At 52.8% G+C, this 23,658-nt stretch overlaps 1 protein-coding gene, 1 long non-coding RNA gene and 1 pseudogene across 4 annotated transcripts in view; 2 read left to right on the forward strand and 1 right to left on the reverse strand.

The window, feature by feature from the left end:
- Positions 1–670: 670 nt before the first annotated feature.
- On the forward strand, positions 671–6,171 carry LOC311165920. Of its 2 annotated transcripts, none has more exons than XR_014616963.1 (3): positions 671–769; positions 5,776–5,841; positions 5,997–6,171. It is a non-coding gene; the product is annotated as an uncharacterized lncRNA (long non-coding RNA). The 2 variants fall into 2 exon arrangements; XR_014616964.1 differs by lacking the exon at positions 671–769 and adding an exon at positions 2,630–2,753.
- A 124-nt stretch (positions 6,172–6,295) lies between these two features.
- LOC311165932 (uncharacterized protein) lies at positions 6,296–7,000 on the forward strand (the record flags this gene model as incomplete). Its single annotated transcript, XM_084227418.1, has 1 exon — positions 6,296–7,000. A coding segment is annotated over one exon (705 nt), but the record flags the coding sequence as incomplete, so codon positions are not given.
- A 10,074-nt stretch (positions 7,001–17,074) lies between these two features.
- Positions 17,075–23,658, reverse strand: part of LOC311165933 — a 32,208-nt pseudogene continuing 25,624 nt past the window's right edge. The window contains exons 22-28 of the transcript in view: positions 23,189–23,380; positions 21,556–21,788; positions 20,652–20,752; positions 19,290–19,425; positions 18,679–18,843; positions 17,720–17,811; positions 17,075–17,159 (exon numbers count right to left, since the gene is read on the reverse strand). The product of the transcript in view is annotated as an uncharacterized misc_RNA (transcript). The remainder of the gene's footprint in view (positions 17,160–17,719; positions 17,812–18,678; positions 18,844–19,289; positions 19,426–20,651; positions 20,753–21,555; positions 21,789–23,188; positions 23,381–23,658) is intronic.

Consider the following 23,658-nt stretch of genomic DNA (forward strand, 5'->3'; position numbering starts at 1 on the left):
GGAAATCGTGAGGGGAGAGCGGCAGAGGAGCGGAGCGGAGCTGAGCTGAGGTGGGACCGGAGAGAAACTGGGGGGTGGGTGGGTTTGGGGCTGGTCTGAGGCGGCTTTGAGGAGAAACGGGGCATTTTTGGGGGCATTGACCGGAAATAGGGGGGTGTGCGGTGAGTTTGGGGGGGAATGAGGGGGTGTGAGGGGGCTTTGGTGGGTCTGAGGGAGCTTTCGGGAGCTTTGGGGGGAGTTTGAGAGGGTCTGGAGCGTTCTCAGGTGGGTTTAGGGGGATCGGAGGGGAATTGGGGGAGTCTGAGGGGATTTTGGGGGATTGTGAGAGGATCTGGGGGGTTCTGAGGTGGATCTGGGGGAATTTGGGGCAGTCTGAGGGGATTACATGGGATTTGAGGTGGATTGAGGGGACTGCGGAGGATTTGGGGCAGTCTGATGGATTTCAGGGGAGTCCCAGGTGGGTTTGGGGTGAATTTTGGGGAGAACTGGGGTCGTGTGAGGGTCCTGGGGAGGTTTTGAGGGTATTGTGGAGGGTTTGGGGGTCCGGAGTGATCCTGGGCCACCCTTGAGGGTCTCTGGGGGTCCTGGGGGAGATTTGGGGGTCCCAGGGGGTCCCAAGCGCACCCTGACCCGGGGTCTCGGGGTTTCAGGGGGTTTCCCCCCCTTTTTTGGGGGTCTCCCATGGTGCCCCCTCCCCAAAAAGCTCCGAGAGCCCCCTGAATTTGCTCCTGTTCCACCGGCCAGTGCCCCCTGATCCAGGATGGCCCCAGTGAGTCTGGGGGGTTCGGGGGGGATTTTGGGGGCTTTTTTGAGGATTTGGTGGTGGCTTTTTGGGGCTTTGGGGGATTTATTTGTTTAGGGGGAATTTTTGAGGTTTTTGTGGAGAATTATTGAGTTCTGGGTGGGGGTGGTGGATTTGGGGGGTTTTGGATTTTGGGGGATTTTATTGGAGTCTTATAGGAGTTTTCTTGGGGGGGGAGGGATTTATTTAAATTTTTGGGAGTACTTTTTAATTTTTTGAGGTTCCACTGGGATTCTTTGGGGTTTTCTGGGGTTTTGGAGGATCTTATTTCAGTTTTTCCTGGGATTTTAGGGGGTTTTAGTGGAATTTTGGGGGGCCTTGGGTGGTGTGAGGGGGTTTTAGGGTTTTCCCTGGGTGTGGGGAAGTGCTGAGAGGCACCAAAATCTCCTTAAAACCCCCAAAAGTCCCAATAAAACCCACAACATCCCAACTAAATCTCACAAAATCCCTTTAGAACACCCTAGAATCCCAATAAAAGCGCACAAAACCCCTTGGAATCCCAACAGCCCCCCCCCAATATCCCAATTCAGCCCCACAAATCCCCCAAAAATGTCCCCAAAACCATAGAAAGCTCTACAAATTCCCCCCCAAGACACAAATCCTGGCAAAACCCAAAAACCCCACAAAACCCCCCAAAATCCCTCAAAAATCCCCAACCACCCCCCAAAATTTCCTTAAAATATTTAGACCTCCAAGGAATCTCACTAAATGGCTCCAGAATTCCAATGAAACCCCCCAAAATTTTCAGAGACTCCCACTAACTCCCAGTAAAACCCCACAAAATTATAAGAAAATCCAAAAAATTTTAATAAACCCCAAACACACCCAGAAAAACACCCCCCCACAAAGTGCCAAGAAAACCCCCCCAAAACCCAAACCCCCAAAATCCACAAAACCCCCCAGAATTCCCCAACTGCCCCAACCCCAGTCATTCTCTCCAAAACCCCAATAATTGCCCCAAACTCCCACCAGACTCCCCCAGCCCAAGCAGCCCCAGATGCCCCAGCCCTGCCCAGCCCTCCCTGGTCCCTCCCAGTCCCACCTAGGCCCGTCCGGGGCCGCGGCCTAAACTCCTTGGAGCGAGCGCGGAGGGCGCGGAGCGAGCCCGGAGCCCATCCCGGGCAGGGCCTCAGGCTCGGCCCCTCGGGGGCAGTTTGGGCCACGCTGGGCAGGGTGAGGGTGGGCTCAGATCCCTGGCAGGGATTCCCAGGCTTTCCAGGCAGATTTTAGGCCCCTTTGGCTGATTTTGGGCCAAATGTGGTGGAGTTTGGGCGGGGATTTTGGATCCCTTGGGATGATTTGAGGCCCACGTGGGTGAATCTTAATCCTGCGTGGATGAATTTAGGTCCCTTTTTTTGGTGATTTTGAGACCATTTGAGTAGGTTTTTTGCTTCTTTGGATAATTTTAGGTCAAACCAAGTAATTTAGGATGATTTTAGGTCCTCCTGTGTTGCTTTCAGGCACATTTGGCTGATTTTAAGTCAATTTAGGTGATTTTTGGCAAAGCGGGATGGATTTTAGGATCCTTTGGGAGTTTTTAGGCCAAAGCAGGTACTTTCAGGGTGGTTGTAATGCCCATTTTGGAGATTTAAGGATGCTTTTAGGCTAATTTTAAGAAGTTGTAAACCAGTTTGGGCAATTTTAGGCCCATTTGGTTGGATTTTAGAGCCCTTTGGATAATTTTAATGCTGTTAGGCTGATTTTCAGCTAAACCTAGTGGATTTGTTCTGCATTTGAGGCTCTTTTGGGTTATTTTAAACCAAACCAGGCCCTTTTAGGACTGTGCCTCCCCTTGGCCCCACCCCTTTCTCCTCAGGGTTCGGCCTTGGGAACGGGGGAGGAGCAGGAGGGAGGGAGGAAGAGGCCGAGCGGCAGCAGGAAGCAGGTGCAGCAGGGGAGAAGGAACCCTGGAGTGGCCACAGCCCCGGGAGCGTCGCCCCCCATCCCGCAGGTGCCCAGGGAGGGGTAGCTGGGCCCAAATCTGCCGAGGGGTGCCTGGGGTTGGGGTTTTTTGGGGGGGATGTTTGGAGCTGGCAGGGCTCCAAAGCTGAGCCGCAGATGGCCCTCGGGGCAACATCGGGGGTTCCCGGGAGGTTTTGTTGGGGGTCCTGGGGTCTGGAGTGGCTGCTCCCAGTATGAGCCCAGTTGGTCCCCCCGTGTGCTTCCAGTTTCCTTGGCACTCCCAGCATGAGCCCAGTCCCTCCCAGTCATTCCCTATAATGATGCAATTTGCTCCCAGCACGGTCCCAGTTGTTCCCAGTTCCTGCCACTTTCATCTAGTGTGTTCCCAGTTCCCCCAGTTTTCCCCTAGCATAGTCCTAGCCACTCCCAGTAGTATGCCAGTCTCTCCCAGCAGGGCCCCAGTCACTGCCACTTGCCCCCAGCATGTTCCCAGTTCCCCCAGCACATTCCCTGTCGCTCCCAGTCTCATCCCAGTCACCACCTGCATGGTCTCACATGCTCCCTGAACATTCTCGTAGTCATTGCCAGGTGCTCCCAGTTACCTCAGGGTGGTTCACTTGCCCCCAGTTTTCTCCCAGTTGCTCCCAGTTCCTCTAATTATGACCCCAGGTGGCTCCAGGAGGGCCTGGTAGCTCCCAGAAACCCCCAGTCAGGATCCAATCACACCCACTCTGATCCCAGTCTGATTGTAGCCGCTCCCAGTGTGATCCCAGTCACTCCCAGTCTGATGCCAGTAGCCCCCAGTGTGATCACAGGTGCTCCCTGCCAATGCCAGCATGATCCCAGTAGCCTCCAGTGTGTTCCCAGTGATTCCCTGTCTCTCCCAGTTTATCCCAGTCAGCCCCAGCATGCTCCCAGTCACTCCCCCTTTCTCCCAGTTGCGTTCAGCACAATTCCAGTGTCTTACAGCTGCTCCCAGTCAATCCCAGTATGATTCCAGGCACTCTCAGTGAGATCTCAGTGTAACCCAGCATGGACCCAGCTGATTCCACTGTGATTCAAGTGTGATCCCTGTGTCCCCCAGCATAGTTCCAGTTGTTCCCAGTTCCTCCCATTATGATCCCAGTTGCCACTCAAATAGTCCCAGTCTTTCCCAGCAGGGTCCCAGTCATGCCAGGTTGCCTCCAGGGTAGATTCAGTTGGCCCAGGCGTGGTCCCAGTTGACACCAGCATGATCCCACTGTGGTTCCAGTCCCCCCAGTATGGTTCGAGAGACACTCCCAGTATACATCCGAGTAAACAATTTCCTCCTAGCACGGGCCCAGTAGCGCCCAGTAACTCCTAGTCAGGATCCAATCACACCCACTATAATCCCAGTGTGATTGTAGCCACTCCCAGTATGATCCCAGTCACTTGCAGTCGAATCCCAGTTGCTCCTACACTCCCAGACACTCCCAGTCTGATGCCAGTGCCCCCAGCATGGACCCAGTTCTCCCCAGTGTGGTTCCAGTCCCCCCAGCATGTCTGTAGTCGCTTCCAGGCACTGCCAGTGGCCCCAGTAAGGTGTTAGTCATCCCAGTATGATCCCCCAGTCATGCCCAGAATATCCCAGTTGCCTCCAGCGTGCATCCAGTCCTTCCCAGTTCCTCCAGTTTGCTTGCAGCACGATTCCAGTTTCTCTCAGTTCTCCCGGTAGCCCAAAGTGCGATCCCAGTCGCTCCCTTTCAACCCCAGTATGATCCCAGTAAGCTCCAGTTTGATCCTGTCACATGCCAGCCCTCCCAGTGTGGTCCCAGTATAATCCCAGTTGCTTCCAGTCTCTCCCAGTGTGGCCCCAGCTGCCTCCAGTGTGGTTCCAGTTGCTTCCTAGATCAAGCCAGTCAGTCCCAGTATGATGCCATTTGCTCCCAGTGTGCTCCCAGTTGCTCCCAGTCAGGCCCAGTATGGGGGATGATGTGCAGAGTGTGTTCCCAGTTGCTCTCAGATACTCCCAGTATTAGTCCAGTCCCTCCCAGTATGATCCAAAGATGATCCCAGTCTGCTCCCAGTCCCTGCCAGTATGAACCCAGTGTGTTCCCAGTTGCTCTCAGATACTCCCAGTATTAGTCCAGTCCCTCCCAGTATGATCCAAAGATGATCCCAGTCTGCTCCCAGTCCCTGCCAGTATGAACCCGTTGTGCTCCACATGGTTCCAGTTGTTCTCTTTCACCCTCCCTTTTGTTCCAGTCCCTCCCAGTATCTCTGAGTGTAGCCCAGTTCCCTCCAGCATGTTCCCAGTCACTCCCAGTTCCTTCCAGTCTGATCCCATTTGTTCCCAAGCACTCCCAGTCAGCCTCAGTGTAGTGGCACTCTGTGCCAGGCTGATCCAAGTCACATCCAGCATGATGCCAGTTAAACCCAGTATAAGCCCAGTTGTTTCCAGTCACCCCCAGCATGTTCCCAGTCCCTCCCAGTCACTCCCAGTTGGGTTTTTGGGGGGATGTTTGCAGAATGAAGCAGTCCAAGGCTGAGCAGAAAAGGCCCCTTGGGGGGACCCTGGGGGTGCCGGTGGCGGCTGCCGGCAGAGGCAGCCTGGAGGAGCAGAGCCCTGTGTCCCCCAGGAGCCCAAAGTGGGGAGCTCAGAGAGGGGGGAGCACCGCCATGGGCGGGACCCTCAAGAGCCTGGAGAGGGGCAGGGGGGACTCCTTGGAGCCCCTGCAGCCCAGGGCAGAGAATGAGGGGAGAAGGGACCCCAGGAGCCTAAACAGCCCCGGCATCCCGAAATGGGGAGAGCAAAGAAGGGGGAGCTTTTGGGATTGCTGGGACTGCCAGCAGCCTGAGGAGGGCAGGCACTGAGGGGAAGGGGGACCCCCAATTGAAGCATGACTCCTAGCAGCTGGGACAGGGGAGAACCCCCAAACACCAGAGGGGAGGGACCAGGGATGGGGAACTCCTGGGAATCTTTTTCAGGGCTGAACCTTGGTGTTTGGGAGGTTTTTCTGTAGCCCATATGGCCAGTGACTTGCAGAGATGGACTTGGGCAGAAGGACCTTCAAACTTATTGTGCTCATCCCTTGTTTTTCCCAAACCAGGATTTTCCATTCCCAACCCCTGGCAGGCTGTGAGGAAGAGGAAGATGCCCCGAGACACTGAGACAGGTGAGGAGGAAGTCAGTGCCCCTTTCCCCCTCTCTTCTGCTCCATCTCTCAGCCCAGCACGGCCCCCGGCTGCAGGACAGCCCTGGGAGGATCTCCTTCTCCTTGCCTGTGGCACGGAGGCAAATCCTATCCTGTTCTTGTCCTTCCACCCCCAGAGCAGGAGCTGAGCATGGAGAACAGGGAGGACAAATCCCCACAGCAGAACCTGCTGAAAGAGGCCGTTTTGAGTGGCTCCACAGCACAGGAACCCAACGGGGAGGAAAAGCCCCGGAGATCCCGCACGAGGAGGGGCTGCAAACGCAGATCACGGGGATCTGAGGGGGAAAGACCCAGCCTGGGCCGGGAAGGCGGACGGAGATCAAACCAGAGCTCGGAGCTGGTGCTCCATAAGCCGCTTTGTGATGGGGAAAAGCCCCACACGTGTGTGGAGTGTGGGAAGAGCTTCAGGTGGAGCTCTGATCTGATCGTGCACCGGCGCATCCACACTGGGGAACGCCCCTACGAGTGTGATCAGTGCAGGAAGAGGTTTCAGACCAGCTCCCATCTCCTGCTGCACCAGCGCACGCACACAGAGGAGAGGCCCTTCCGCTGCCCCGACTGCGGGCAGGGCTTCAGGCACAACTCCCATCTTGTGATGCACCGGCGCATCCACACTGGGGAGAGGCCCCACGAGTGTGGGGAGTGTGGGAAGAGCTTCAGCCGTAGCTCCACCCTGATCGAGCACCAAAGGACCCACACTGGGGAACGGCCCTACGAGTGTGGGGAGTGTGGGAAGAGCTTCAGCCTCAGCTCCAACCAGATCAAGCACCAAAGGACCCACACTGGGGAACGGCCCCACAAGTGTGGGGAGTGTGGGAAGAGCTTCAGCCTCAGCTCCAACCTGACCAAGCACCAAAAGATCCACACTGGGGAGAGGCCCTACGAGTGTGATAAATGCGGGAAGAGGTTTAAGACCAGCAAAGTTCTCCTCAGGCACTATTGGATTCACACGGAGGAGAGGCCCTTCCAATGCCCCGACTGCGGGAAGGGATTCAGGTACAACTCCACCCTCGTCACTCACCGGTGCATCCACACTGGGGAGAGGCCCTACGAGTGCCCTGAGTGTGGGAAGAGCTTCTCCTGCAGCTCTACCTTGACCCGACACCAACGGAAGCACTGATGAAGGAAGCTCTGCGAGTGCCCTGAGTGTGGGAAGAGCTTTGTGCGCTGCTCCAACTCCATCCCCCACTGGAGGAGCCACTTTGGGCACAGCCCTGGTGCCGCACGTTCCCTGTGATCCATATTTGGAACACACCTGGCTGCTTCTCCTTTTGGTTTGGCCTTAATTTTCTTGTGCCTCATCTTCATCCCTTAAAATCTGCCAAAACAGGGTTAAATGAAGGAATTTGATCCAAAATGTCTAACATCCCACCATTTCACAGGTGTTTGAGGGGAAATTTAGGATTTCGGGACACATTCTGTGTGGAGTGCCCCTGTTGCTAAGAGGCAGGAGTTTGATCTCACCCTTCTTGCGTTTCTAAGAACTCCTCCCCTGACCCAAACCGCAACTTTACCCCTGAGATACCCTATAAAAACCCCACGGCCCTGCCTTTGCCCTGTCTTTCGGGGGTCAGAAATGGATTCTGGAGCTTTCTGACACCAAGCACCGTCTTGTTTGTCCCTGGCACCGGCAGCTGCCGCCTCCCTGGACACCATGAACTCAGCTGCAGCAATTCTGGAGGATTTGTGGGTTCTGAGAGGATTTTGGGCCGTCCGCTCCATCTCTTTTAACTCCAAAAGCCAAGAGGGATGGATCTGTCACCTCAAAACCACTCAAATCCCACTGTAAACAACTGAATTTTAGCCCATCAAGGTGCCATAGCAGCTGAAATTGCTTGTTCCCTCCTCAAAAATACTCAGTCGCAGGCCAAACTCACTCCATTCCACAGCTGCCAGGATGAGATGGGGTTGGGAGGGGACTGGGAGAAGTGGGATCCCAGTTTGGAGCAGTGGGATGGGGATTGTGTGGGGCTGGCTGGGTGGGATGTATTTGATAGCACATAAAACTTTCAGAGTTACTGATTTCTGTCCTGTTCATTTTCAGTCAGTTCTGTTTGCAGAGTGCTGCCTTCTCATCTGAATGAATTCCTTAAAAATCCCATTTTTTGAATAATCTAACCCAAACAATCCGAAAACCAATATCCAAATAAGACCACTCACCCACAGTTAAATTAAAATAATTTTAATATTTTTAGAGTACTTAAGGATATTATTAAAGTGTAATTGTTTGGATAAAATGTATAAGAAATTATAGTGGTGTTTGGTTTTGTGTTTAATATATCCCCCTCCTTCCTGTTCTCCCGCCCCTTCCCCATCATTCCCCCAATCCCCAATCCCCTCCCCTGTGCTTGGTTTTGGGGGTTCCTGGCCCCTCCTGCTCCCTTTGGTGGTCCCAACCCCCCTTTGGTTGAATACGGGGACCCCACCCCACTTCTCACCCCTCCCCCTGCTCCCTCCGCGGCCGGGGGGGCTACCAGCACCCCCAGTGCCACCAGTGCGGCCCCAGCTGCCCCCGCACGCCCCATCCCCAGGGTCACCTCCCCCCTCCCCAAATTCTGCTCCTGCACACTGATGAGTCATCAGCACCATGCGCTCTGATTGGCCAGGATCTGTTTTGGGGTGGGAACGGGAGGAACTGGGCACCCCCAGGAGCCCCTCGGGTTAAGGCTTTCGATCTCCCCTCGGCCCTCGGGGCGGCCCTGGGGCCACCCCAACACCCCCAAAATGGGGAGGGTCCCCGGGGCCCTTTGGAACCCCCAGGAATGGGCGGGAAGCGGCAGGAGCCGCCCCAAAAAGGGATTGAAGGGTCTGGGCCGGGAATGGGGGAGGCTCTGGGATGGCTCCGGTCCGGATTGGGGTGGGCTGGGATTGAGGGAGGGTCCGATCAGCAGCTGGGGAGGGGCTGGGATTGGGGAGGGCTCCAGGGTTGTGGGGAGGGGTCCGGGATTGTGGGGATGGGTCCATTGCGGGACTGGGGCGGGGTCTCTCCCTGCGATTGGATCCAGGACTGCATCAGGGTCTCTCCTCGATCCCATTCCCGATCCCGTTCCCATTCTTGTTTCCAATCCCGATCCTGCCGCTGTTTCCAGGGAATGGCTCTGATCCCAAGCCTCACCCCAAATCCTGGGGTCAAACACCCCAAATCCTGGGGTCAACTCCCTCCGATTCCAAATCCTGGGGGTTGAAACACTAGCGGGGCTTGGGGGGAGGTTGAAACACCCCCAAACCCAAACTCTGGGATCTCCACCTTCCCTCCCACCTGCCCCAAACCCTCAAACTCCAAATTTTAGGATCAAACCCCTCCAAAGCCCAGATCCTAGGGTGTCAAACACTCCCCAATTTCCAAACGTTGGGGTTAAATCCCCCTGACCCCAAATCCTGGAGTTTGAAAAATTTTGCGTGTCCAACACCCCCAATTCCTAAAATCTGGGGTCAAACACCCCCAAATCCCAAATCCTGAGGTGTCAAACACCCCCAGACCCCAAAATTTGGGGTTCAAACCCCCAATCCCCAACTCCTGGGGTTTGAAATGTGTGAGGTGCCCAACCCTCTTCATCCCCAAAGTTTGTGGTCAAAGGCCCTTTGATCCCAAACTCTGAGGTGTCAAATCCCCCTGATCCCCCAACTTTTGGGTTAAACCCCCACAAATCTTGGGATCAATCCCTCTAAATCCCAAACTTTGGGGTCAAAACCCCCTGACTGCAAATCCTGGGGTTTGAAACATCTGGGGTCTCCAGATTATCCTAAAGTCTGGGGGTCAAAAAGCCCCAAACCCCGAGGGGTGAAACCCCCCCAAACCCCAAATCTTAGGGTCAAACCCCACCAGTCCCCAACATTTGGGATCGAGACTCCCCGCACCTCCCACCGCCCCCAAACCCACTCCAAGCCGGGGGGGCACAGTGGGGTTTGTTTGGGGTTATTTGGGGATATTTGGGGTTTATATGAGGCAGCTCCAGGTGCAGAGAGATCCTGGGTACAGTGCTGGGAAAAAAAGGGGGGATTGGTGTGGGAATTGGGGGATTCAGGATGGGGAAAGTTCAAATTTTTGGGATTTTGACGTATTTCAGGCCCTTTTTGGGGGGGTTTGGGGGTGTTTTGGAGGGGTTTGGGGTGTTCTGGGTCCCTTTTTAGTGAAGGAGATCTTCCTGGCGCTGCTCTGGGTGATCCTGGAGCCCTGCAGGGCCTCGCGGGCGGCGCCCGCCTGCACCTCGGTGTCCAACCGCACCCAGGCGATGTCACGGCACCTGGCACCAGGGCAGCTCCTAGAACCCCGGGAACCTGGGATGGGAACGGGGCCAGGAGAGCCCCAGACACCTGGGAATGATCCCCAGACACCCAGGAATGTTCCCCAGAAACCCGGGAATGCTCCCCCCAAAAAATCCAGGAATGTTCCCTCCCAAATTCAGAAATGTTCTCTGTTGAGTAACAGTTCCCCAAAAATGTCCAGAAATGCTCTCAAAAAAAGTCCTGAAACATTCTCCAAAAATCAAGAAATGTTCCCCCCAAAAATTCAGAAATGTTCCTCCAAAAATTCCTGGAATATTCCGAAAAAATGAGGAACTTTCTCCAGAAAATCTAGAAATATTCCTCCTCAAAAAATCCAAAACCAACCCCGTTTCCCATCCATAAACATTCCCAGAAATCCAGAAATGCAACCCCCCACACAAAAAACATCATTAAACCTTGCTCCAAAAATCCCAACATTCCCCCTCAAATAAAATCAGAACTCTGCCAAAAATCCAGAACTCTCCACCCCAATTCAGAAATTTCCCCCTAAAAAATCCTGAAATTCAGCCCCCCAAAAATCCAGAAATTTCCTACCAAAAAGCCAGAAATTCCCCCTAAAACCCCAGAAATTCACCCTCAAAAATCCAGACATTTCCCTCAAAATCCCAATACTTTCCCCAAACAATCCAGCCCCAGGCCCCCCTCACCCCTCTCACCCCCCAAGCCCCACAATTCCCCAATGCCCAAAGGCTGCCCAGAATCCCTGGAATCCCCGGGACGCCGGGATTGCCCCAGATCTCCCTGGGGGCAGAGCATGGAGAGCATCAGCTCCTGGGGCTCCTCAGGAGCTGGGGCAGGAACAGGATGTGCTTCGGGGCTTTGCCCACAGCTGGGCAAACGGGAGAAAAACCCCAACATCAGCAACAGATCTGCCCCAAATCTGCCCCAAGCAGGCCCCAAATCTGCCCAAAGTCACTCTGGATACACACCAAACCATCTGCCCAAAATCCCACCAAAATCCTCCATGCTGTGACCCAATGCCCTCTCATCATTTTTAAGGATTTCTCACAGTTCCAAGAAATGATATCTCAGCTCTGGGGGAACCCTCCTCTAACCTGATGGTGTTGTGCCATCTCCTCAAGGAATCAGCTGCAGTCCCAATTATTATTACAGAACCACTCCAACAGTTTGCTGGGTTTAAAGCATCTCTGTGCTGAGGGAATTTTGGAGGAGACAGCTGTTGGATGGTTCATTAGTCTGTCACCCCCAGACCTTCACTCCTAAGTGCCATTCTCAAGAGCCTTGTTTTAAATTCCATTTAGGAAATTCTCTCCCACTTAGAGCCTGGGTGGTGGCCAGGCCTCATCTCTGCCTGGACTGGAATTTTCCAACAGACCCAGATGTTTTCTGCATCAAAACTAGATTTTGATTGCTTTGAGTGGGCAATCTGACCCTCTAGACATGACAGTTGGACTATTTTTAAAGGGAGCTTGGGAATTATTATCTGGAAATAATTATCCAAGTCCCCCCTGAATGGAGATTTGTCAGCTGTGTGCAGACTCTGGGATGATGGTACATTATTTCAGAGATTGCTATTTACCTAATTCCACCTATGTTGTTAGCTTTGTCTGCTATTTGAAATATTCCTGATTGTTGTATCCAAATTATTCCTAATTGCTGTAAGGTTCTTGTCCACTGCATGTATTATTTTACTATGATGTTGCTTCATACTCCTAACAAAAGCCATGCATCTAATTCTTAAAAAACAAAAAAGAGGAGGAATGAATGCCTTAAGAACGTTCAAAAAATGCAAAATGTACCTGAGAAATTTGGATGACTAATCATTCTGAATGATGCAATATTTACATGAGAAATTTGGAAAAAAAGATCATCACCTCTAAATCCCAACTGAGTGTACCACAGTGAAGCCCAGCTGATTCTTTACCTTCAGGAGAAGATGTGCCTGTGTTTTATCATCAGCAGCTCAAAGCAGTCACCTCTTCATTCCATCAGACACTGATCAGCTCTGAAAAAATGAGGCCCAGTGGAAAGAGAAATAACCTCATCACCTTGCAGCCTCTGTGGCCAGAGCAGGAGCAGGAGGAGGACTGCCAAGACATGGCTATGTCTGGAAACTGACAGAGGCCATTTGCCAACAAAAGCCTCAGGGCATCCTCATGGTACAGTGCTCCTACTGCCCTTCCTCAGTTATTCCCTGTTCCAGCTCCCAGGAGGACATTCAGGGATGCCAAAGATCAACATTTCCAGCTAACAGACTTTCTCACACTTCTCAACTAATTGGAAACAATGGTCATTTCTTTCCATTTCCCTAAGAGACATTGGACATTATTCTTCTGTTTTCCCATGCTGCAAAACCTTGTGTCAATGACTTGATGGAATTTGGTAAGTTTTGTTGATTGTAATTGCTCTTTTATCTATCTTATCCCATATCTCATAGATCACCAGTGAGAACCTTGATGAGATAATACCCTCACAAGAGTGAGCAGTTTCAACATCAGAACATAGGAGCCTTTTTTAAATGAACAAAAAGGGGGAGATGCCAGAGACAGGTAGAACAATGATAAAAGAAAAGCCTTATGAAATCAGGCCTTGCTCTGCTCTATTAATAGCTGGCCTGTCATCTCCTCTGAGTGCAGCTGAGCAGTTACAAGTTCCCATCTGAAGCTGTTTTGAGAGTGAGACTTTGTGAACAATCTGTTCTGAGGGTGAGAAACAAATGCACCTGCAACAACAAGGGATTTGTCCCATGAGAATCAGTGTAGAGAACAGGTAAATGATACAATAGAGATTTGATGCACTAGTAAAATCTATTTTATTAACCAATAATAGAATAACTGCTAAGAAATCTATTAACTAACTAAAGTTGCACACGAGGTCTATCAAACTGTATAAAATTAGTTGTGTGACTAAAGAATAAAGAGTTCTTTTCCAGCTCAACTGCGTCCTCTAGGATTTGAGTTCCTCCCTTCTTTGGGGCTTTTTGGTTGCCTCCTTCTTCGGGGCTTTGAGTTCCTTCTTTTCTGGTGCTTTGGCTTCCTTCCCTGGGAATTTGGTTTCCTTCCTCTCTGGAAATATGGTTTCCTTCTTTTCTGGAGATCTATTTTTCTTTTCTGGGAGTTTGTTTTCCTTCTTTTCTGGGGCTTTGGTTTCCTTTTTCTCTGGGGCCTTGGTTTCCTTCCTCTCTGGCATTTTGGTTTTCTTCCTCTCTGATGCTTTGGTTTCTTTCTTCTCTGGGGCCTTGGTTTCTTTCTTCTCTGGGGCTTTCTTTTCCTTCTTCTCTGGGGCTTTGGTTTCCTTTTTTGGGATTTTGGTTTCCTTCTTCTCTGGGGCCTTGGCTTCCTTCTTCTCTGGTGGTTTGCTTTTCCTCTTCTCTGGTTTTGGAGGTTGCTTCCCCACAGAGACACCCTTCTCTTCCTTCTTCTGCCTCTCTTGCTCCTCTAAGGTTTTTGCCTCCTCCTCAAGCTTTTGAGCCGGCTGCTTCAGCTCCCTTCTGCAGACAAAATAGAAAACATGGCTCAGAGTCCCCAGCAGAAACTTGGGCTCACCAGTCCTGGCTGGCCCTGCACTTCATTCCTTGACCCTGAGGCCATTTCTGTGAATTCTCCTCAGCCCACAGAGGTTGGGAACGTCCCAAGTGAGGGCATTGCTGGAAGGGGATCTCCAGGACCAGCCAAACCTGAGCTTTGCCATCATAAGCTCTTGGCTGTGCAAGCTCCCTCTCAAGGCACAGCCAGAGCCCTCCAGCCCAGTGCCAAAGGCTGATCCACCAGCTCTCTGTGCTGATGCTGAAAACGCCCTTTGTCTCTTGGCTTCCCAGGTGAGAGCAGAGCACACATTGCCAACATCTGCTCATCTCTCCTACAATTCTTACTCAGCTCCTTCAGCCCCCTTCTCCCTGGGCATGGCTGAAGCATGATTTTAAAGAGTTAAGATTTCAGCTGAGGGTTAGAAGCAATTCACATGGATAAGGATGTAAGGTAGATAGGCAGACCATAGGTTAATGATTATGAGATGCTGAAGCTGGAGCTGATTGTTCTATTGTTTACCATTAGGAGCTTCTTTCTAGAAAGAAAGTGGAGGAAGTGAACTGTTACAAGAACAAATTGAAACCAGGAGAACAATGGTTAGCACCTGGGCTTGATGTCAATCAATCACTGAGCAGGGTCCTTGGATCCTGCCAGAGGGTGACAGAGACCTGATGAAGACATTCCTGACTTCATCCCTTAAGACCACAGACCCAATTTGAGACCACAGACCCAATTTAAGGGAAGAATTGCACAGGTGTGAAGGACCAATGACCTCATTTGAATACAGAGCAGGGATGGGAGCTGCTGGGGCTGTGCAGATGTATTGTATGTGAGATCTTGAGAAATAAAGAGAGGGCACAGAACCTTGGGCAGCGCGGTCACGCCTGTTAGGGACGGCTCTGGTGCCGCCCGCCGCTGTTAATAAACACACCACTGTCTGACTTTAATTAGTTAGAGAGTCTCTGCCCGTCATCTTCGGGTTTAACGACTCACAGCCTGCTCCTTAATGAGAACAATCCTGTCAGTCAGAAAGCAAAGGCTGCAGGAACTCCTCTCCTGCCAGACAGGCTCTTGGCAGCCAGATTTCCTGCTGGAGCCCAGCTGGGACCAAGCAAACCAGGGCTGGCTGCCATGGAAACCATTTGAAGCAGCCGGGTCCCTCTCCTCCCTGTGAAACCAACTCCAGCCTGGCCTGGACAAGTCCTGATGCACAGGCTTGCTTTAAGCAGCCTCCACTCCCAGCTCCACACTTTGCCTGTGTGTCCTGAGCTGGGCTGCCCTGCTGGAGCTGAGCTTCTCCTGGGCTTGCCTACTGCTGCAGCTGAAGGGGAGCCCAAAGGACATGAGCTTTTCTGGGTGCTGTCCCAGCACAAGGAGAACCCTGGCAGATCAGCACTGCAAGGACTTCATCTGGGGCAGGAGCAGGACCCAAAGCAAGGTTTGGTCTGTGCCCCACGCCTGCCCATACCACAATCCCACTGCTTTGGTGAAGAAGGGAGATGATGAAGAAGATGCCACTCAACACCATGGACTTCAAGACACCTCTAGAGGCAGTGCCAAGGCCAGTCCAGAGCCCAGCTCCCTGCAGGCAGCAGCTAAGCCAGGAGGGCTCAGCACTCCAATAGAGAAGAAGATGTTCTGTGTCAACAGAAGAAGGTCCTTCCTCTCTTGGGAGCCAGGGAGCTCAGAGTGGCCATCCCTGGGCTGCTTCTGGCCTTTGCTATGCAGCACCTCTGCGCTCAGAGTCCTTGGAGCAGGGCAGCCCTGCAGGGACAATAACCCCTGGCAGAGCAGTAACCCATGGAAGGCTCACTCACCTTTCTCTGAGAGGGGCCTGAGAGCCACAGTTGATCTCCCGGGGGCTCAGGGAGGAGCTGACATGTGAGGCCTCCCTGCTCACCAGCACCTCGGAGGTGGGGCCTCCCTCCACGTGGCACAGCTCCCTGACATTGGAGGGGCTGCTGAGGTGGCCAGAGAAGGTGGAGGAGACCTGCTGGCTCTGTCCTGGCTGCAGCACACCTGACAGTGGCAGGATACTGAAAGCCTGGATGGAAGACAGGAGAGATTGAGGTGTTGAGCATGGAAATGCATGCAGAAGAGCATCTTGGAGCAAAGTGCAGCTGTACCTGGAGGGGCCTATTCCCCAAACACTGCCAGAATCACCCTCACCTCATCCTGCATCCCTGCCACTGACCAGTGCAGGGACCATGGCGAAAATCTCCTCCCATACTCACAGGTCAATGCATTAATTAGTACATTACATGAAAGGGAACTGGGATGTCTCCTGGCAGTAGACATTCTCTCTGATGCACAACTTGCCTTTAAAAAGTTTAAAAACTTCCTGCTTTTAGAGAAGGAGGAGACTCAGAGTGAGAGCTCTTGGAGCTGAGGGAAGGACTCCAGCCCAGCTCATTTGACTCCTGAGGCTCTTCCCTTAACACTCTGATAAAAAATGCTGCTTTCTCAAGGTGCTACAGCAAAAGCTCCTGCAAAAATTTCCTGTGCACCACCTGAGGAGTTCCAGGGGGAGCAGGGCCCTCCACAGGTGCTGCACAGCGTCCTTGGGCAGCCCCACAAGGTGTCCTGCATGGCCTCTCCAACAAGCAGCTGCTTCAGCAGCACTTTGGGATGGCCTGGAGAGATGGGAGGCCCCTCTGGGGCCAATGCTGAGGGCCCCCAGTGGCACTGGGAGCTCCAGCCCTGCTGGCCACACTGACAATGGGCAAGTGAGACACATTCCCTCTTGCCTTCTCCGCTTCCAGGGGAGTGTGCGCTATGTCCAGGGAGCACCTGAACCCCTCCAAGCCTCGTGGGAGGTGAGGGTTTTCAGAAGTTTGTGCTGGCACCTGAAAAACAAGCCATTTTCTGTGCTGGCAGGAAGAGACAGCCACTCTGCAAAGTCTCTGTCTGTAAGAGAGCTTCAGGGCCAGCAGTGCAATGGCAGCTCTGGGCTGAAAGCAGAGCCCTGCACACAGGGAGTCTGGCTGGCTTGGCAAGAGGCTCCATGGAGATCAGGACTCATCCCAGCTTGCTCTGGGAAGGAAGCTGCAGGTCTAACCATGATGATGCAGATAAAAGCCTCATCTTACATTGGGAAGGGAAGAAGGCAAAAAATCCCACACTCAGCACAGGCCTGTAGGATCTGAGTCAGCTTCTCCAAGGAAAACTCTCCTATTTCTCCCTCCCACTCACTCCATGTCCAGCCACTGGCCCTGCTGCCCAGCCCACTGCCCGGGCACAGCACAGCAGGGCAGCAAAAAGGGAGGTCAGCACGAGCATGACTTGGTGCTGGCAGGCTGGGCAGGCAACACAAGCACTGGATGTACAACAAAATCTACCTCTGCTCCTGAACAGTGGCTAAAATCCTGCACTTCCTTCAGGGCTCTGGCTGGCTCCTCCTCCTTTCTAATGCTGAAGTGCCTCCATCGCGTTCCTGAGGAGGAAGCACTGCTCCTTTTTTATTTTGGTGGTTCAGGTTTGAATTTAGGTTGGTAAAGCTCATCTCTGGAAAATAAGATAACTGTGAACAGGGACCTTCAGTGGGAGGGAGGGACACCTGCACCAGCAGCTCCTGGCCAGGATGCAGCCCCTGGCTGGGTGCTGGGCAGGTTGAACTGAGAAATGGTTTGATCCAGCCCTTCCCAATCCAGGCTGGAGCAGCTCTGTTCTAAAGGCAGCCCAGGGATGGCACTGAGCTGCTGCAGCAGCTGCAACTGCTTGCACTGAGCAACTACAGAGGACAGGCATGAACACCTTGTGGGGATGCCAAAAGCACAGTGGGAGAGGAAAAGACAGAGAAGGCAGCAAAAAGGTGAGATCTGAGGCACCCAGGGGCAGACCCAGCCAGTGCCCAGCCAGCACAGCCCCGCCAGGGCCCAAGGCCAGAAACTCTGCAGCTCCAGCAGGGATTTATCAGCAATGTTCCCCTGACACTGCTGGGGGGGTTGGTTGACATTTTCCAACACTCCCAGGTGACTCAGCTCACATTCCCCATCCATCCATCCATCCATCCATCCATCCATCCATCCATCCATCCATCCATCCATCCATCCATCCACACATACTCAGGCTGTGGTGCTGGGATCCTGCCAAGCTCTGTCATCCTTGGCCTTGGGGAGGTTTCTGCCGGCCGTCCTGAGCTCCGTAATTGTGCTCTCTGTGCCAGGAAGCAAGCAAGAAAGATGTTAAAACACCCAAAACAAACCACAACAGGGAAACCTAAAAAATCTTCAACAGCTCAACCCTGCTCAAGTAATTTCTTTAGGGACAACTACCCCTCTCCAGCTGAAATGCTGGGCTTTTGGGGAAAAAGAAAATGACATGTTCACCTCCAAATGGAAAAGGATTAAGGTAAGAGAACCTTTCAAACTACAAATTACTGGCCCAAAGGTAAAAGCTTTGCAAGAAATCTCTAGTTAAGACCAGGCTGACAGTTCAACAACTGGTTCTTCTGGTAGAGAGAAACCCTCCTCTTTAAGGGAAGCAGCCTCAGAGTTGAAAGCAACTGTTTTGTCAAACTTCAGGCTCCCTGGCACAGCCTGCACTGCCTGTTCTTCCTGTTCAATGATTTACAACAGTGCCACAATGGCCCAGGTTCACATGTTTGGTGCCATCCAGGGAATTTGGCATCATCATTTCCATATGTCTTAATATAAGTTTCAATCCTTGCAACCACTCTTCAAATGCCTGCTTTCCTTTCTTTTACAGAAAGCTCAAGGTTCCCAGAAGTCTTCTGACATCCTCTTTTGTGCTCAGGGAGATGACATTTTAATCCAGATGTTTCCAAATTTAACAGCATTTTAAAGAATAATGAACTAAAATGACCCTGGATTCCAGCTGTGCCCAACTCCATTCTGTGTCAGACACTGAGATTCCCACCTCTAAGGCACGAGCTGTTTGTGCCACCCATCCCTCCTGTCCTTCCCACAGCAGCCTGTGCCTGTTTTCCCCAGCAGAATCCCTGTGCCCTGTGCCCCCTGCCAGGAGCAGTTGCACACAGGCACACAGCTCCCCGTGCCCTCACCCGTGGGTTTCTCTCATCCCCGAACACGCCGATGAGAACATTGGTGCGATGCTCGCCCGGCGCCTGCACTTCCACTACAACGGGGATCTCTGCTGTGCTCTGGGGCTGGACAATCCCACAGGGCTTGGGGCTGGAGTAGAACACAGCAGAGTCCTCCTTGCGTTTCTGGAAGGGACAGAATGAAATGCAGCTTCAGAGGCACCTCTGAAGAAACTTTAGACTCCTTAACATCCACCGCAACAGCAACTTACACACACGTTTAAAACTCCCCAGGACAAAGGTAAAAGGCACAAACAAGATGCAAGAATTGGAGGCTCAGCATTCCCAGGGGATCCTGCAAGGAGGCTGCCAGCACAGACATTGCTGTCTGTGGTTGCAGCAGCTTTTGACAACCCTCTAAGATCTCCCACAAGAAAACACCCTGAAGACCAGAACATCAACTGTTTCCTCAGGAGCTTCAACTGCCTCCTCAAGTTTACATTTGGGTAGGATCCTGTTCTCAGCAGATCTTTAAGACTGAATAGAAATTAAAAAGGTCTTATCCAAAGCCTTTTTTCCCCGTACAATCCCTCAATAGTATTTGACAGGAGGAGGAGGATGTGATGTCAAACCTGGGGAATAAGCCCGTAGCAGCCAGGAAGGTGGCTGGGATTCCTAATGAGGATCTTCCTCTCATAGGGCACCTTCAGCTGGCACTCATCGTACTGGAGCACATGGTTGGACACTTGGAGCTCAGGAACGAGACATCTGGGCAAAGAGATGACCCCAGGGGAATCAGAGGTACTGAGAGAATAGAGAACATTTATCCCCAAAGATCACATTGGTCACTGTGGAATGGGCATTTAACAGCCCTACAGGGATTAATTGCCTTCTACCTCTTCCCACTCCAACGGGTCTTGTCAAGGAGCGCCAAACCCTGAGAGGCAGCACCCAGAGGCTGCCAAGTGCCCCAGGCAGAGCACTTGGTGCCACAGCTGCCTCAGCCCCTGCTTCACCCAAGGAGGATGGCAAGGACTCCTGTCACAGTCCCAGTGATCCATGAGCTCTGGGGGAGCCTTCCCAACAAGGATCAGGGCTCACTAAGGCTCAAGGAACACACAGCTCCAGTGGCTCAGTAAAAATGACTCCCTTCTCTCCCATGGTGCTGCTTCCCTGCCTGAGAACTCAGCTCTTTGCCCCAGCCCTGGAGGGCACGAGACACCAGCTGCCCTCCAGAGTGGCTGATCACCCCCTCCCAGGCCCTGCAGCTCCCTCGCTCCTTCACTCCACAGCTCCAGGCACTGACTGGCCCCAGCTCCACCTGCTGTACACAATGGCAGCCCAGGCACTGACTGCATGGCTCTGCCTGGGACAGGGAACAGCACCAGGGAGCTGCAGCCCTCTGGCCATTCAGCTGGCACCCACAGCAGCACAGCAGGATGAAATTCTGCTGCAGCAACAACCACTTTTGGTCTCAACTCTGAGAAAATTCAAGCTCCAAATGGGAAGCAGAGGGAAGGAGAAAAACTGCAGCTGACCTGCCACATCCAGGGCTGCTTTCCCCTCCTAAGACGTTGCCCTTAGCACTTGCTGGGAGCCACTTGCCCCCTGCCATGTGCCCTCATCAACAGAAGCAGACCCTGACTCTCAGCAGGCTGCTTGCTGTGGCCCAAACCAATGCACGCTGGTCACAACCTGCACAACTCCACCTCTTGAAGCAAGAAGGAGAGGAGGCCCTCGGGAAATTTCTCCCACCTCAAGCACCAGAACCCAGGCCCATAAATGAGATCATTCCTGCTCCCTTTAGATGAGGGCCCAGGGCCGTGCTGGGCTGTGAGCAGGGCTGCTTTTCACCACAGGCTGCTGCCCAAGCCCTGCTGTTCTCATGTCCAGCTGGCACAACATGAGGCCATTGAGCAGCACTTCTCCTGGGCAGCTGCAGCCAGCAAAGCCTGTGCAAGGCAGTGCCTGGGGAGGCCAGCAAGGGCTGGTACCTGGCTGTGATGATCAGTCTTGCCACTCCCTTGCCAATACCCTCCAAATCCACCAGCATCCTCCTGTAGAACTCCATCACCGTGTTGGAACATAGGGTCACCTGGTGGAAGAGAAGGACAGGAAATTCTTCCTTACAAAAGCTTCCTTACACACCCATGCGTGATATCTTTCAGTTCTTGAGGGAGGATTTGGCCACAATTCTTCTGCTGCTCCATGTGTAGAGCACAGTCTGAGAGGAACAAAAGCCCTCTGCCAATACCAGATTTGTTAAACACACCTTGCAATCAGGACACAGCTCAGCTACATTAAAACGTCAGACTAAAGCTCACTGCACCACTGTGTTCAAATTAAGGGGCCAAATTCTCATCGGACCACAATGACATCCATGCAGAGGAAATCTGACTTGAACACAATGAGTTCAGCTTCATAGCATGAAGCTGAAGGCAAAGTGTGGCCCAGCAGGTGCTGGGCACTTCATGGCTGCAGAATATTTTGTCTCCACTGGAGATTCCTGCAGTAAACACAAATCATTCTGCTCCCCAGGAGGGGGGAAATGAGACCAAGAAGAAAAGCTAACTGCTTTATACAATGACATCTCTCTAACAGCCACCTTCTGCCCTCATCCTTGCTCTGCCCACTTGCAATCAAATCAATTGCTCTCAAAAACACAAGAATGGCTTCAGGCCTTGACCATAAGGTATGTGACCTCAGCAGATGATGTTGGAAACCAAACAGTGCTCCTGGAGGAACATCCCGAGTAAGGCAGCTAGCAGAGGCCTCCCAGCAGTGCAGATCTCTCACTCCCAGCATGCTCAAAGCTGGCACCAGAGCTGAAGCCCTCCCACACTCCAGTGCAGCTTCAGCCCTGCTGCTGCAGCGTCTGTGGCTGCACTCTTGCCGTACCTCGATGTCCTGGTGTCCCTGGGGGAGGATGGTCCCTTGGCTGGGATTGATGCTGAACTCCCTGGGCTCCACATAGAAATGGATTCCCTTCCTCCAGGCTGCGTCACTGTCCCTGCGGATCTGATCCACGCTGTCCACAGCCGGCTGCGTGCCATCGTCCGACATGCGGAGCTGGAACGTCAGGGGCACCGGGGAGCTGTTGGTCAGGCGACAGCGCTGGGTGTAGGGAAAGCCTGGCAAAGGACACAAATATCCAGTCAGGCACCCACTATGGCATGATCCTGGGGTGAATATCCTGCCAGGATGAAAGTGGGATTGGAGTTCAGCTCTGTATTATCTGAACTACAGCTCCCTAAGAAGCTGCATGAGGAATTAATCGTCACTTAGTTCCCTCTGACACAGATTCCAGACTGCAGCCCTGAAAATGCCCACTCCTAGCCCTGCTCAACACTGCAAGCTTCTCTCTTTGGCATGGGGAGGAGCTCCCTCACCTGCCCCAAACCAGCACCACTTATTTCTCAGTGATGAGTGTGCACCCAGACCCAGCAGTTACTCTGAGAATTCAAGCTGGAAAATTCCCTGGGAAGCCTGCCAACACTCCCACTGTTTTCAGAGATATATAAACAGTGAGTTGTCATTGAGAAGAAGCTACAGCAAAAGAAAGTGAGGAAGGAATCAGGAACTAGAACGTGAGGCAAAGCACCCTAAAGCAGCTTCTCTCTGCAGGATCCTTAAGGCATCTCTTGGTTTGGGCCAAACAGACTGAGCACGTGACAGCTCAGAGCCCACTCAACTGGGGGCACACCCAAGCCTTGCTTTGAGATTAGCAATGAGGAACCAGGTCCCACCTCACCCAACAAATGGGGACATCACACCCATGCTGCTCACTGGCATTGCTGCCTGCAAGGGTTGACCCCACTTTAGCTCTGGATTTGCTTTCCATCCTGCAAAGCCAGAGATACAGCGACTGATGGTGGGCATGGCCTGCAGAGCCCGCAGAGCAGCCACATCCTGCTCTGCAGTGCACATCTGGCTGGGCTGGCCAGCTCTGTGGGCAGGAGACTTCTCCCCAGGCCTGCTCACCAAGACTCACTGGAACACATATGGGCAGAAAAAACAACTGCAGCTGCAGCCCAGAGCTGCTCTGGGCCCATTCAAGTGACCACTGCCAGCTCCAGCAGTGACTCCAGGGAGGCAAGAGAGGCACAAAAAGACAAACCCAGATGGCAAAACCTCAAATGAGACTGAGCTCAGCACATGCACACAACAGCCAACAGTTACAAAGAAGCAAAGATAGAACAGTTGCCTTCAGCTGGAGAGACCTTAGGAATGAAATCAGATTCAGCAGGATCAATCTCCTGGTTCAGAACCATATTTCCATCTGTTGCCTTTCTTGTTTCATTTCCTCAAAAGGCAACTTGACAAGTGCCCACGTGCTGATGCAGGCTGGGGAAGAAGCAGCTCAGCAAAGGCAATGAGTTTCCTTCAAAAGGTCATCAACTTCATTGTTCTGGGTTTGGGCTTGGCAGTGAATGTTGCCCTTGGTCTGGGAAGGGGCCGAGGGGTTTTGGGGCGTTTTGGTCCTGGGGCTGGGCTTTTCCCTTCGGGGTTTTTGGGACTTGTGGCGTGATGCCGTGGGCAGCTGTGCAGTCAGAACTGAGCTTGGGCAGGGAGTGGAGCTTCCCTTCCTCCCGCTCGGGGACTGAAGCTCGGCCGCTGCTGCTGCGGTAGGTTGTGTGCTTGGCCCTGGGACTGCCCTGGCTGCAGCTCAGCGCTGGCATCGACCCTGCCTGCCTGCCCCGCTCCTGCCTGCTGCTGCTCCGCACTGCCGACAGCCCCCTGCCCTTGGGGAGTGTGCGGAAACGTCTGTTCTTGCCTTCTTGTCTGTGCTCTCCTGAGACAGTCTAGGAAAGAACTGTTATTCCTTTTCCCATAGTTTTACCTGGCAGCCCTGTCATTTCAAAGGTATAAGAATTTGGAGGGAGGGGCTCATCTTTCCATCGCAGGAAGATTCCCACCTTCCTTGGCAGACATCTGTCTTTTAAACCAGCACAGAGACACCAGAAAATACTGACTTTCGATTCCTTGCTTCTATTGGATCTC

The sequence above is a fragment of the Fringilla coelebs genome, assembly GCF_963513975.1.
Source record: "Fringilla coelebs genome assembly, contig: SCAFFOLD_33, whole genome shotgun sequence".
NCBI classification, from domain to species: Eukaryota; Metazoa; Chordata; class Aves; order Passeriformes; family Fringillidae; genus Fringilla; species Fringilla coelebs.